This window comes from Oncorhynchus tshawytscha, unplaced genomic scaffold, assembly GCF_018296145.1.
Source record: "Oncorhynchus tshawytscha isolate Ot180627B unplaced genomic scaffold, Otsh_v2.0 Un_contig_10640_pilon_pilon, whole genome shotgun sequence".
In the NCBI taxonomy this organism is placed as follows: Eukaryota; Metazoa; Chordata; class Actinopteri; order Salmoniformes; family Salmonidae; genus Oncorhynchus; species Oncorhynchus tshawytscha.
Window position 1 is genome coordinate 148,642 of NW_024609435.1, and position 12,189 is coordinate 160,830.

The 12,189-nt window shown below is 48.7% G+C and overlaps 1 protein-coding gene across 1 annotated transcript in view; it reads right to left on the reverse strand.

Moving 5' to 3' along the window:
- LOC112242259 (collagen alpha-1(XIV) chain-like) overlaps positions 1–8,840 on the reverse strand; it is a gene marked incomplete at its 3' end in the record, with an annotated part of 156,901 nt that extends 148,061 nt beyond the window's left edge. The window contains 2 exon segments of the mRNA XM_042315300.1: positions 6,895–6,993; positions 8,677–8,840. Coding sequence (XP_042171234.1) covers positions 6,895–6,993; positions 8,677–8,752 — 175 coding nt within the window.
- Positions 8,841–12,189: the final 3,349 nt, after the last annotated feature.

Here is a 12,189-nt window from a genome sequence, read left to right on the forward strand (position 1 = left end):
CTGGCTCTCTGCCTCTGGCTCACCGTCTCTCTGTCTCTGGCTCACTGTCTCTCTAGCTCACTGGCTCACTGTCTCTCTGGCTCAATGTCTCTCTGGCTTACTGTCTCTCTGATTCAATGTCTCTCTGGCTCACTGTCTCTGGCTCACTGGCTCACAGCAATGAGGACAGACATCTCTGAACCTACACACCACTGTCCCTCTGCCATACCAGGCGGTGATGCAACCGGTCAGAATGCTCTCGATGGTGCAGCTGTAGAACCTTTTGAGGATCTGGGGACCCATGCCAAATCTTCTATTTTTCTCTCTCTCACAGTCTGCCAGTCCACTTGTTAGGCTAGCTGGGGCGTCATCACTCTCATGAGACCAGAGAACTTTTAATAATTTCCCCTTCAGTCAGGACGGGTCCTTGCTGTTCTGCACCCCCGCAAAACTGTCATATTCCCACTAAGCAAAATTACGTCTAGAAGACGTATTTTCCAGTATGCTGAAAAGGCATCTTTTCCAGAAGTTGAAATTCATCCCTCCCTCCTCTCTGGACCTCTAGTGTTCTGGCCTCCAGAGTGTCAGCCCAGCACAGACCCGTTATCAGGCCTCTCTGTCCTCTGGTGTTCTGGCCTCCAGAGTGTCAGCCCAGCACAGACCCGTTATCAGGCCTCTCTGTCCTCTGGTGTTCTGGCCTCCAGAGTGTCAGCCCAGCACAGACCCGTTATCAGGCCTCTCTGTCCTCTGGTGTTCTGGCCTCCAGAGTGTCAGCCCAGCACAGACCCGTTATCAGGCCTCTCTGTCCTCTAGTGTTCTGGCCTCCAGAGTGTCAGCCCAGCACAGACCCGTTATCAGGCCTCTCTGTCCGATGGTGTTCTGGCCTCCAGAGTGTCAGCCCAGCACAGACCCGTTACCAGGCCTCTCTGTCCTCTAGTGTTCTGGCCTCCAGAGTGTCAGCCCAGCACAGACCCGTTATCAGGCCTCTCTGTCCTCTGGTGTTCTGGCCTCCAGAGTGTCAGCCCAGCACAGACCCGTTATCAGGCCTCTCTGTCCTCTGGTGTTCTGGCCTCCAGAGTGTCAGCCCAGCACAGACCCGTTATCAGGCCTCTCTGTCCTCTAGTGTTCTGGCCTCCAGAGTGTCAGCCCAGCACAGACCCGTTATCAGGCCTCTCTGTCCTCTGGTGTTCTGGCCTCCAGAGTGTCAGCCCAGCACAGACCCGTTATCAGGCCTCTCTGTCCTCTGCTATTACCCTGCGTTCTAATAGCTGGGTAATATGTGACTGCCACGACATCTGACCCTGAAGGGTTTTACTGCAGGCCCAGACAAAGACCTGCTCCGAGGCAGCTTTAACTAGCTCCAGAATGTGTGTGTGTGAGTGTGTGTGTGTGTGTGTGTGAGTGTATGTGTGATAGAGGCCTGCCCAGAGCAGTTTTAACTAGCTCCAGTGTGTGTGTGTGTGTGTGTGTGTGTGTGTGTGTGTGTGTGTGTGTGTGTGATAGAGGCCTGCCCAGAGCAGTTTTAACTAGCTCCAGTGTGTGTGTGTGTGTGTGTGTGTGTGTGTGTGTGTGTGTGTGTGTGTGTGTGTGTGTGTGTGTGTGTGTGTGTGTGTGTGTGTGTGTGTGTGTGTGTGTGTGTGTGTGTGTGTGTGTGTGTGTGTGTGTGTGTGTCTGTGTGTGTGTGTGCGAGCCTGCCCAGAGCAGTTTTAACTAGCTCTGAGCCTGGGGTCTCAAATCAATTGCTTTGGAGATGTTAGGACAGGATGTTACACCTCTCTCTCTTCCCTCTCTCATCCCTCTCTCATCCCTCTTCCCTCGCAGATAATCATCCTTCCTTCCTGTCTGTCTTCACAGACACACAACAACAAGTCCTGAGCCCATGTCATTGCTGAGCAGCGTGAAATCAAAGTGACTGGGTCCTATTTGATATGTTGTAGAGATGTACACCTAGACCTGCTCTCTGTTGATACTATACATCTCTCAGTTTGAACGGAGGAGAGCACCGTAAACAACTCCCCATCAACCTTAGCAAATGATCATATTTGATGAACAGTTAAGAAGCATATCTACCGGCCGTGGTAGAAAATAATCAAGCGCACCTTTAGAGCCCCCCCCCCCATTGAAGAGTTTTGATTATGATTCAGGTCCTTCTGATGTGGTTTCTATCAGGCATTCAGTTTGGCCCCGTCCCAGAGGAGATGTGGTTTCTATCAGGCATTCAGTTTGGCCCCCGTCCCAGAGGAGATGTGGTTTCTATCAGGCATTCAGTTTGGCCCCGTCCCAGAGGAGATGTGGTTTCTATCAGGCATTCAGTTTGGCCCCGTCCCAGAGGAGATGTGGTTTCTATCAGGCATTCAGTTTGGCCCCGTCCCAGAGGAGATGTGGTTTCTATCAGGCATTCAGTTTGGCCCCCGTCCCAGAGGAGATGTGGTTTCTATCAGGCATTCAGTTTGGCCCCCGTCCCAGAGGAGATGTGGTTTCTATCAGGCATTCAGTTTGGCCCCCGTCCCAGAGGAGATGTGGTTTCTATCAGGCATTCAGTTTGGCCCCGTCCCAGAGGAGATGTGGTTTCTATCAGGCATTCAGTTTGGCCCCGTCCCAGAGGAGATGTGGTTTCTATCAGGCATTCAGTTTGGCCCCGTCCCAGAGGAGATGTGGTTTCTATCAGGCATTCAGTTTGGCCCCCGTCCCAGAGGAGATGTGGTTTCTATCAGGCATTCAGTTTGGCCACCGTCCCAGAGGAGATGTGGTTTCTATCAGGCATTTAGTTTGGCCCCGTCCCAGAGGAGATGTGGTTTCTATCAGGCATTCAGTTTGGCCCCGTCCCAGAGGAGATGTGGTTTCTATCAGGCATTCAGTTTGGCCCCCGTCCCAGAGGAGATGTGGTTTCTATCAGGCATTCAGTTTGGCCCCCGTCCCAGAGGAAATATGGTTTCTATCAGGCATTCAGTTTGGCCACCGTTCCAGAGGAGATGTGGTTTCTATCAGGCATTCAGTTTGGCCCCCGTCCCAGAGGAGATGTGGACCCAGTCCAATAGTACCAGTCCAACTCACTGTTGGGATCTAGTGGTTGAGTCATCAGCCAATAGTACCAGTCCAACTCACTGTTGGGATCTAGTGGTTGAGTCATCAGCCAATAGTACCAGTCCAACTCACTGTTGGGATCTAGTGGTTGAGTCATCAGCCAATAGTACCAGTCCAACTCACTGTTGGGATCTAGTGGTTGAGTCATCAGCCAATAGTACCAGTCCAAATCACTGTTGGGATCTAGTGGTTGAGTCATCAGCCAATAGTACCAGTCCAACTCACTGTTGGGATCTAGTGGTTGAGTCATCAGCCAATAGTACCAGTCCAACTCACTGTTGGGATCTAGTGGTTGAGTCATCAGCCAATACTACCAGTCCAACTCACTGTTGGGATCTAGTGGTTGAGTCATCAGCCAATAGTACCAGTCCAACTCACTGTTGGGATCTAGTGGTTGAGTCATCAGCCAACAGTACCAGTCCAACTCACTGTTGGGATCTAGTGGTGGAGTCATCAGCCAATAGTACCAGTCCAACTCACTGTTGGGATCTAGTGGTGGAGTCATCAGCCTACAGCCCAGTCCAACTCACTGTTGGGATCTAGTGGTTGAGTCATCAGCCAAAAGCCCAGTCCAACTCACTGTTGGGATGTAGTGGTGGAGTCATCAGCCAATAGTACCAGTCCAACTCACTGTTGGGATCTAGTGGTGTAGTCATCAGCCAATAGTACCAGTCCAACTCACTGTTGGGATCTAGTGGTGGAGTCATCAGCCAACAGCCCAGTCCAACTCACTGTTGGGATCTAGTGGTGGAGTCATCAGCCAACAGCCCAGTCCAACTCACTGTTGGGATGTAGTGGTGGAGTCATCAGCCAATAGTACCAGTCCAACTCACTGTTGGGATCTAGTGGTGTAGTCATCAGCCAATAGTACCAGTCCAACTCACTGTTGGGATCTAGTGGTTGAGTCATCAGCCAATAGTACCAGTCCAACTCACTGTTGGGATCTAGTGGTGGAGTCATCAGCCAACAGCCCAGTCCAACTCACTGTTGGGATCTAGTGGTGGAGTCATCAGCCAACAGCCCAGTCCAACTCACTGTTGGGATCTAGTGGTAGAGTCATCAGCCAACAGCCCAGTCCAACTCACTGGTGGGATGTAGTGGTGGAGTCATCAGCCAATAGTACCAGTCCAACTCACTGTTGGGATCTAGTGGTTGAGTCATCAGCCAATAGTACCAGTCCAACTCACTGTTGGGATCTAGTGGTTGAGTCATCAGCCAATAGTACCAGTCCAACTCACTGTTGGGATCTAGTGGTTGAGTCATCAGCCAACAGCCCAGTCCAACTCACTGTTGGGATCTAGTGGTGGAGTCATCAGCCAACAGCCCAGTCCAACTCACTGGTGGGATGTAGTGGTGGAGTCATCAGCCAATAGTACCAGTCCAACTCACTGTTGGGATCTAGTGGTTGAGTCATCAGCCAATAGTGCCAGTCCAACTCACTGTTGGGATCTAGTGGTTGAGTCATCAGCCAATAGTACCAGTCCAACTCACTGTTGGGATCTAGTGGTTGAGTCATCAGCCAATAGTACCAGTCCAACTCACTGTTGGGATATAGTGGTTGAGTCATCAGCCAATAGTACCAGTCCAACTCACTGTTGGGATCTAGTGGTTGAGTCATCAGCCAATAGTACCAGGCCAACTCACTGTTGGGATCTAGTGGTTGAGTCATCAGCCAATAGTACCAGTCCAACTCACTGTTGGGATCTAGTGGTTGAGTCATCAGCCAATAGTACCAGTCCAACTCACTGTTGGGATATAGTGGTTGAGTCATCAGCCAATAGTACCAGTCCAACTCACTGTAGGGATCTAGTGGTTGAGTCATCAGCCAATAGTACCAGTCCAACTCACTGTTGGGATCTAGTGGTTGAGTCATCAGCCAACAGCCCAGTCCAACTCACTGTTGGGATCTAGTGGTTGAGTCATCAGCCAACAGCCCAGTCCAACTCACTGGTGGGATCTAGTGGTGGAGTCATCAGCCAACAGCCCAGTCCAACTCACTGGTGGGATGTAGTGGTGGAGTCATCAGCCAATAGTACCAGTCCAACTCACTGTTGGGATCTAGTGGTGTAGTCATCAGCCAATAGTACCAGTCCAACTCACTGTTGGGATCTAGTGGTTGAGTCATCAGCCAATAGTACCAGTCCAACTCACTGTTGGGATCTAGTGGTTGAGTCATCAGCCAATAGTACCAGTCCAACTCACTGTTGGGATCTAGTGGTGGATTCATCAGCCAATAGTACCAGTCCAACTCACTGTTGGGATCTAGTGGTGGATTCATCAGCCAACAGCCCAGTCCAACTCACTGTTGGGATCTAGTGGTGGAGTCATCAGCCAACAGCCCAGTCCAACTCACTGTTGGGATCTAGTGGTGGATTCATCAGCCAACAGCCCAGTCCAACTCACTGTTGGGATCTAGTGGTGGAGTCATCAGCCAACAGCCCAGTCCAACTCACTGTTGGGATCTAGTGGTGGATTCATCAGCCAATAGGCAGGACAGAACAGAACATCTGGACCCGAAGCCAGTTCCTCTGCTGATGTTAAACTCTTCCCCTCTAATCAAGGACTGATTTCGACCTGAGACACCCAGTTGTCCTGACCTCCAACCTCCAGGTTGTAACACCCCTGGTCTAGAACTTTACTGAGCAGTAAGGCCTTTCTGAAAATAACTCAACATTTAACATAGTGATGGATACAGAGGGTTATTCCTCCAACGATAATACCACAGATGTTCAAACGACACCCCAAATCACTTGCCCCCTTACTGAGTAGTGACCTCAAACCACAAACCCACATTCCATTCGTACCCTATAATAACATGGACCCTACCAAGGCATCCACCTATCTATATACGCCATGGTCTGAGTAACAGCAGCAATGTCAGAGGGAGAGACTTTCAATACTTTAAAAGCAGTCATTATAATAACACATAATCACCCGTATAAGTTGAAGAGTCTGCCTGCCACATCGAAATTGTTGTGTGTCTTTTTGGCTAGATTTGCGACCCTGATCCCTCCCCGTCCATCCAGCCAACCTGCATATTATGCTAAACAGATCAGAGTTAAAAAGAACACTGCCAACATTCTAGAACCCATAAAGACCAAAGCAAAGGCATTCCGTCCTATTCTCACATTTAATGGAAAAGAGGGTCAAATATTTCACAGTGATAAAAAGGAGCATTTTGTCCGCCAACCGAACAACCAGACAGATATTCAAAGCCAGCTTGTGGAGAGAGAGAGAGAGAGAGAGAGGCAGGAGAGAGAGAGAGAGAGAGAGAGAGAGAGAGAGAGAGAGAGAGAGAGACAGAGAGAGAGAGAGAGAGAGAGAGAGAGAGAGAGAGAGAGAGACAGAGAGAGACAGAGAGAGACAGAGAGAGAGAGAGAGACAGAGAGAGAGAGAGAGAGAGAGAGAGAGAGAGAGACAGAGAGAGACAGAGAGAGAGAGAGACGAGAGAGAGAGAGAGAGAGAGACAGAGAGAGAGAGAGAGACAGAGAGAGAGACAGAGAGGAGACAGAGACAGAGACAGAGAAAGAGACAGAGAAAGAGACAGAGAAAGAGACAGAGAGAGAGAGGGAGAGACAGAGAGAGAGAGACAGAGAGAGAGACAGAGAGAGAGAGACAGAGAGAGAGAGACAGAGAGAGACAGAGAGAGAGAGACAGAGACAGAGAGAGAGACACAGAGAGAGAGAGAGAGAGAGAGAGAGAGATAGACTGCATTATATTTAGTAATTTACCCACTGTCTTGCAGTGACATTAACAGTCTAGTGACAGCCAGCCAAACCAGGCAACCAGCCAGACCACCAGCCATCTAGCTAAACAGCCAGTCAGTCTTACCTCCAGATATCTCGTTGATCTCCTCAGTCCCTCCGGTGTCATCAAGTCTCAGAGGCAATGTGCTCTCCCCCTCTCCTCCCTCCCCCTCCAGGTCTTCAGCTGAGGCACAGAGAGTAGAGAAATACATGAAAACCCTCATTCCCTCTAGAGGGCAGAGACCCAAACCTTACAGTGAAGAGATCCATTAAAACCCTCATTCCCTCTAGAGGGCAGAGACCCAAACCTTACAGTGAAGAGATCCATTAAAACCCTCATTCCCTCTAGAGGGCAGAGACCCAAACCTTACAGTGAAGAGATCCATTAAAACCCTCATTCCCTCTAGAGGGCAGAGACCCAAACCTTACAGTGAAGAGATCCATTAAAACCCTCATTCACTCTATAGGGCAGAGACCCAAACCTTACAGTGAAGAGATCCATTAAAACCCTGAAGGCTCTCTGCTCTTTCAACGACCACTCCTCCTCTCCCCCTCACAGCACAGAAAGTCATGATGCCAGGCCAGCCAGACAGCATTCAATGGACTCTACTTTAGTAGAGCCTCTGTCAGGTTTCAGATAGAGCCTCCAGATTTGGGGAGGAGGGCATTGACATGTTATTGAATGTATTAAAAGCTACTTATTCATTCCAGAACACATGTATTTTACTGTTTTGTATTTATACTGTTTGTATAAGAACGTTTTTTTTCTTCAAAAGCAATGCTATGAATGTGAGGTTTCTATCTAAGGTCATTTTACTATTCAGAAATTAGTGGAACAAAATGACACAGAACCAGTCTGTTACATACCTGCATACTATAAGTAGAACAAAAGGACACAGAACCAGTCTGTTACATACTGGCATACTATAAGTGGAACAAAATGACACAGAACCAGTCTGTTACATACTGGCATACTATAAGTGGAACAAAAGGACACAGAACCAATCTGTTACATACTGGCATACTATAAGTGGAACAAAATGACACAGAACCAGTCTGTTACATACCGGCATACTATAAGTGGAACAAAATGACACAGAACCAGTCTGTTACATACTGGCATACTATAAGTGGAACAAAATGACACAGAACCAGTCTGTTACATACCTGCATACTATAAGTGGAACAAAATGACACAGAACCAGTCTGTTACATACTGGCATACTATAAGTGGAACAAAATGACACAGAACCAGTCTGTTACATACCTGCATACTATAAGTGGAACAAAAGGACACAGAACCAGTCTGTTACATACTGGCATACTATAAGTGGAACAAAAGGACACAGAACCAGTCTGTTACATACTGGCATACTATAAGTGGAACAAAAGGACACAGAACCAGTCTGTTACATACCTGCATACTATAAGTGGAACAAAAGGACACAGAACCAGTCTGTTACATACCTGCATACTATAAGTGGAACAAAATGACACAGAACCAGTCTGTTACATACTGGCATACTATAAGTGGAACAAAAGGACACAGAACCAATCTGTTACATACTGGCATACTATAAGTGGAACAAAATGACACAGAACCAGTCTGTTACATACCTGAATACTATAAGTGGAACAAAATGACACAGAACCAGTCTGTTACTTACCGGCATACTATAAGTGGAACAAAATGACACAGAACCAGTCTGTTACATACTGGCATACTATAAGTGGAACAAAATGACACAGAACCAGTCTGTTACATACCTGCATACTATAAGTGGAACAAAAGGACACAGAACCAGTCTGTTACTTACCGGCATACTATAAGTGCAACAAAAGGACATAGAATCAGACTGATACATACCGGCATACTTCCCTTGTAGTGCTCTGCTCTGCTGGTTCCCTCTCACAGCTAGAACCCTGACGTGGTACTCCTTCATGGCATCAAAGTCCTGGATCACCACTTTATGGTCCCCCTTGGAAACGCGCAGCTCCTTGTACTCTTCGCCTGTTAGAGGTTGGAGAGAGAAATCAGGGTGGGGACCAGGTGTGTGTCCAAAACGCCATCCTTTTCCCGATATCAGGATGGGGACCAGGTGTGCGTCCAAAACGCCATCCTTTTCCCGATATCAGGGTGGGGACCAGGTGTGCGTCCAAAACGCCATCCTTTTCCCGGTATCAGGGTGGGGACCAGGTGTTTGTCCAAAACGCCATCCTTTTCCCCATATCAGGGTGGGGACCAGGTGTGTGTCCAACACGCCATCCTTTTCCCCATATCAGGGTGGGGACCAGGTGTGTGTCCAACACGCATCCTTTTCCCGATATCAGGATCATAGACTAGATGAGCAGATGGTATGGGTGGGACAGAACGTAATTACAAATCATTTGTAGACTGCAAATTGACCGCAGGAAGCCCAAACTAATGTGACCCCACCAGATATAATGTTTGACTAAAACATCATCACTCCAAACCTGGTTTACATTTGTATATGATTACACGTCTCTCTGTTAATGCGTGGGAATACTTAGGAACAGGCTTCTCCAAACCTGGTTTACATTTGTATATGATTACACGTCTCTCTGTTAATGCGTGGGAATACTTAGGAACAGGCTTCTCCAAAATTAAAATCACTTGGAGCTGATTTTTTGCAGTATTTTATATCCAACAATAGAGCATGTAAAATACTAATAAAAAAAGACCTGGTTGGCTAAATAAAAGCAGGTGTTGAGGAACCCTGCCCTATATAGGGCACCATAGGGCTCTGGTCAAATGTAGTGCCCTATAAAGGGAAGAGAGTGGCATTTGGGATGTAGACTCAGATAAGCGTTCCAATGCATCACTTTCCCTTTCAAGCTTTTCCAGGAGTCTCAATGGGCCATGCTGTTGTGTGAAGCAGTGCACTATGGGGATTATTGTGGTGGTAAGGCTCTGGGGTGGGGGGGGTGACAACCTTAAGTGTTCCCTCACAGCTCAAGCCACACACCTCAGCATCGTCTCTAAAGCTTAAGGACAGGTACACATGAGACACATATCTTTGAAACATTTGGGGTGTGGATCTTTCTGCCCTGAGGCTCTGCCCATTATAAAATCTACTACGAATGCAAACGCCCAAATACAGAAATTCCAAACTTCTTCCCTGAAACCGAGACCTTTTCCTTCCCGCGTCATACTCAGGTGAATCGTGGTCAACCACAAATCCAGACAAAGTTGAATCATTTCAGATCCATTTAGTCAGTTAACCCATTTTGAGTAAGTGCATTTAAGAGTAAATTGTTTTCCATTTGTTTAGCCAAACTTCATTTGCATAAACCATCTTAGTTGCCAGTCAGCCAACATGCTGGGGCTTGATCTCAGGACCTCTCCTCTCTCCTCCTGTCTCCTTTTATCTTCTCTTCTCCTCCCCTGTCCACTCCTCTTCCCTCCTCTCCTCTCCTCGTCCTCTTCTTCTCTCCACAAGCCACACGTACGCCTCCACTTTCAGTTCCCTCAGCAGTAAAATAGCTCCGAGCTTCAGCAGTTCACATTATTGACCAATTAGGATGATTTAAATCCTACAGGCCTGACCGATCAATAGGAAGAGACTAACCCTGCTTAATCAGCAGCACTTTCACACAGAACACTGCCGAAGGATGGGGTTGGATGTGTTAAACCAGGAGAGGGAGGGAGAGGGGGAGGGGAGGAGAGGGGGGAGGGGGAGAGAGGGGGAGGGGGAGCGAGGGAGAGAGGGGAGGGGAGAGAGAGGGGGAGAGGGAGAGAGAGGGGAGAGAGAGAGAGGGGGGAGGGGGAGAGAGAGAGAGAGAGAGGGAGAAAGAGGGGAGAGAGGGAGGGGAGAGAGAGGGGGGGAGAGAGAGTGGAGAGAGGGAGGGGAGATAGAGAGGGGGAGAGAGAGAGGGGGAGAGGGAGGGGAGAGAGAGAGGGGAGAAAGACGGGGAGAGAGGGAGAGAGAGGGGAGATGGATGGAGAGGGAGAGAGAGAGAGAGAGGGGAGAGAGAACAGGGGGAGAGGGAGAGAGGGGGAGAGGGTGGAGTGGGAGAGAGAGGGGGGAGAGAGGAGGAGAGGGAGAGAGAGGGGAGAGAGGGGGAGGAGGTGGAGAGAGAGAGGGAGAGATCGGGAGAGAGGGAGGAGAGAGAGGGGGAGAGGGAGAGAGGGAGGAGAGGGAGAAAGAGAGAGGGGAGATGGAGAGGGATGGATCTAGCATCTAGAGACAGAGAGAGAACAGAGGAGGGAGATATAGGGGATGGATCTAGCATCTCAAGACAGAGACAGAGAGAGAGAGAGAGAACAGAGGAGGGAGATTTAGGGGATGGATCTAGCATCTAGAGACAGAGAGAGAACAGAGGAGGGAGATTTAGGGGATGGATCTAGCATCTAGAGACAGAGAGAGAACAGAGGAGGGAGATTTAGGGGATGGATCTAGCATCTAGAGACAGAGAGAGAACAGAGGAGGGAGATATAGGGGATGGATCTAGCATCTAGAGACAGAGAGAGAACAGAGGAGGGAGATTTAGGGGATGGATCTAGCATCTAGAGACAGAGAGAGAACAGAGGAGGGAGATTTAGGGGATGGATCTAGCATCTAGAGACAGAGAGAGAACAGAGGAGGGAGATTTAGGGGATGGATCTAGCATCTAGAGACAGAGAGAGAGAACAGAGGAGGGAGATTTAGGGGATGGATCTAGCATCTAGAGACAGAGAGAGAGAGAACAGAGGAGGGAGATATAGGGGATGGATCTAGCATCTAGAGACAGAGAGAGAGAGAGAACAGAGGAGGGAGATATAGGGGATGGATCTAGCATCTAGAGACAGAGAGAGAACAGAGGAGGGAGATATAGGGGATGGATCTAGCATCTAGAGACAGAGAGAGAACAGAGGAGGGAGATATAGGGGATGGATCTAGCATCTAGAGACAGAGAGAGAGAACAGAGGAGGGAGATTTAGGGGATGGATCTAGCATCTAGAGACAGAGAGAGAGAACAGAGGAGGGAGATATAGGGGATGGATCTAGCATCTAGAGACAGAGAGAGAGAACAGAGGAGGGAGATATAGGGGATGGATCTAGCATCTAGAGACAGAGAGAGAACAGAGGAGGGAGATTTAGGGGATGGATCTAGCATCTAGAGACAGAGAGAGAGAACAGAGGAGGGAGATATAGGGGATGGATCTAGCATCTAGAGACAGAGAGAGAGAACAGAGGAGGGAGATTTAGGGGATGGATCTAGCATCTAGAGACAGAGAGAGAGAACAGAGGAGGGAGATATAGGGGATGGATCTAGCATCTAGAGACAGAGAGAGAGAACAGAGGAGGGAGATATAGGGGATGGATCTAGCATCTAGAGACAGAGAGAGAACAGAGGAGGGAGATTTAGGGGATGGATC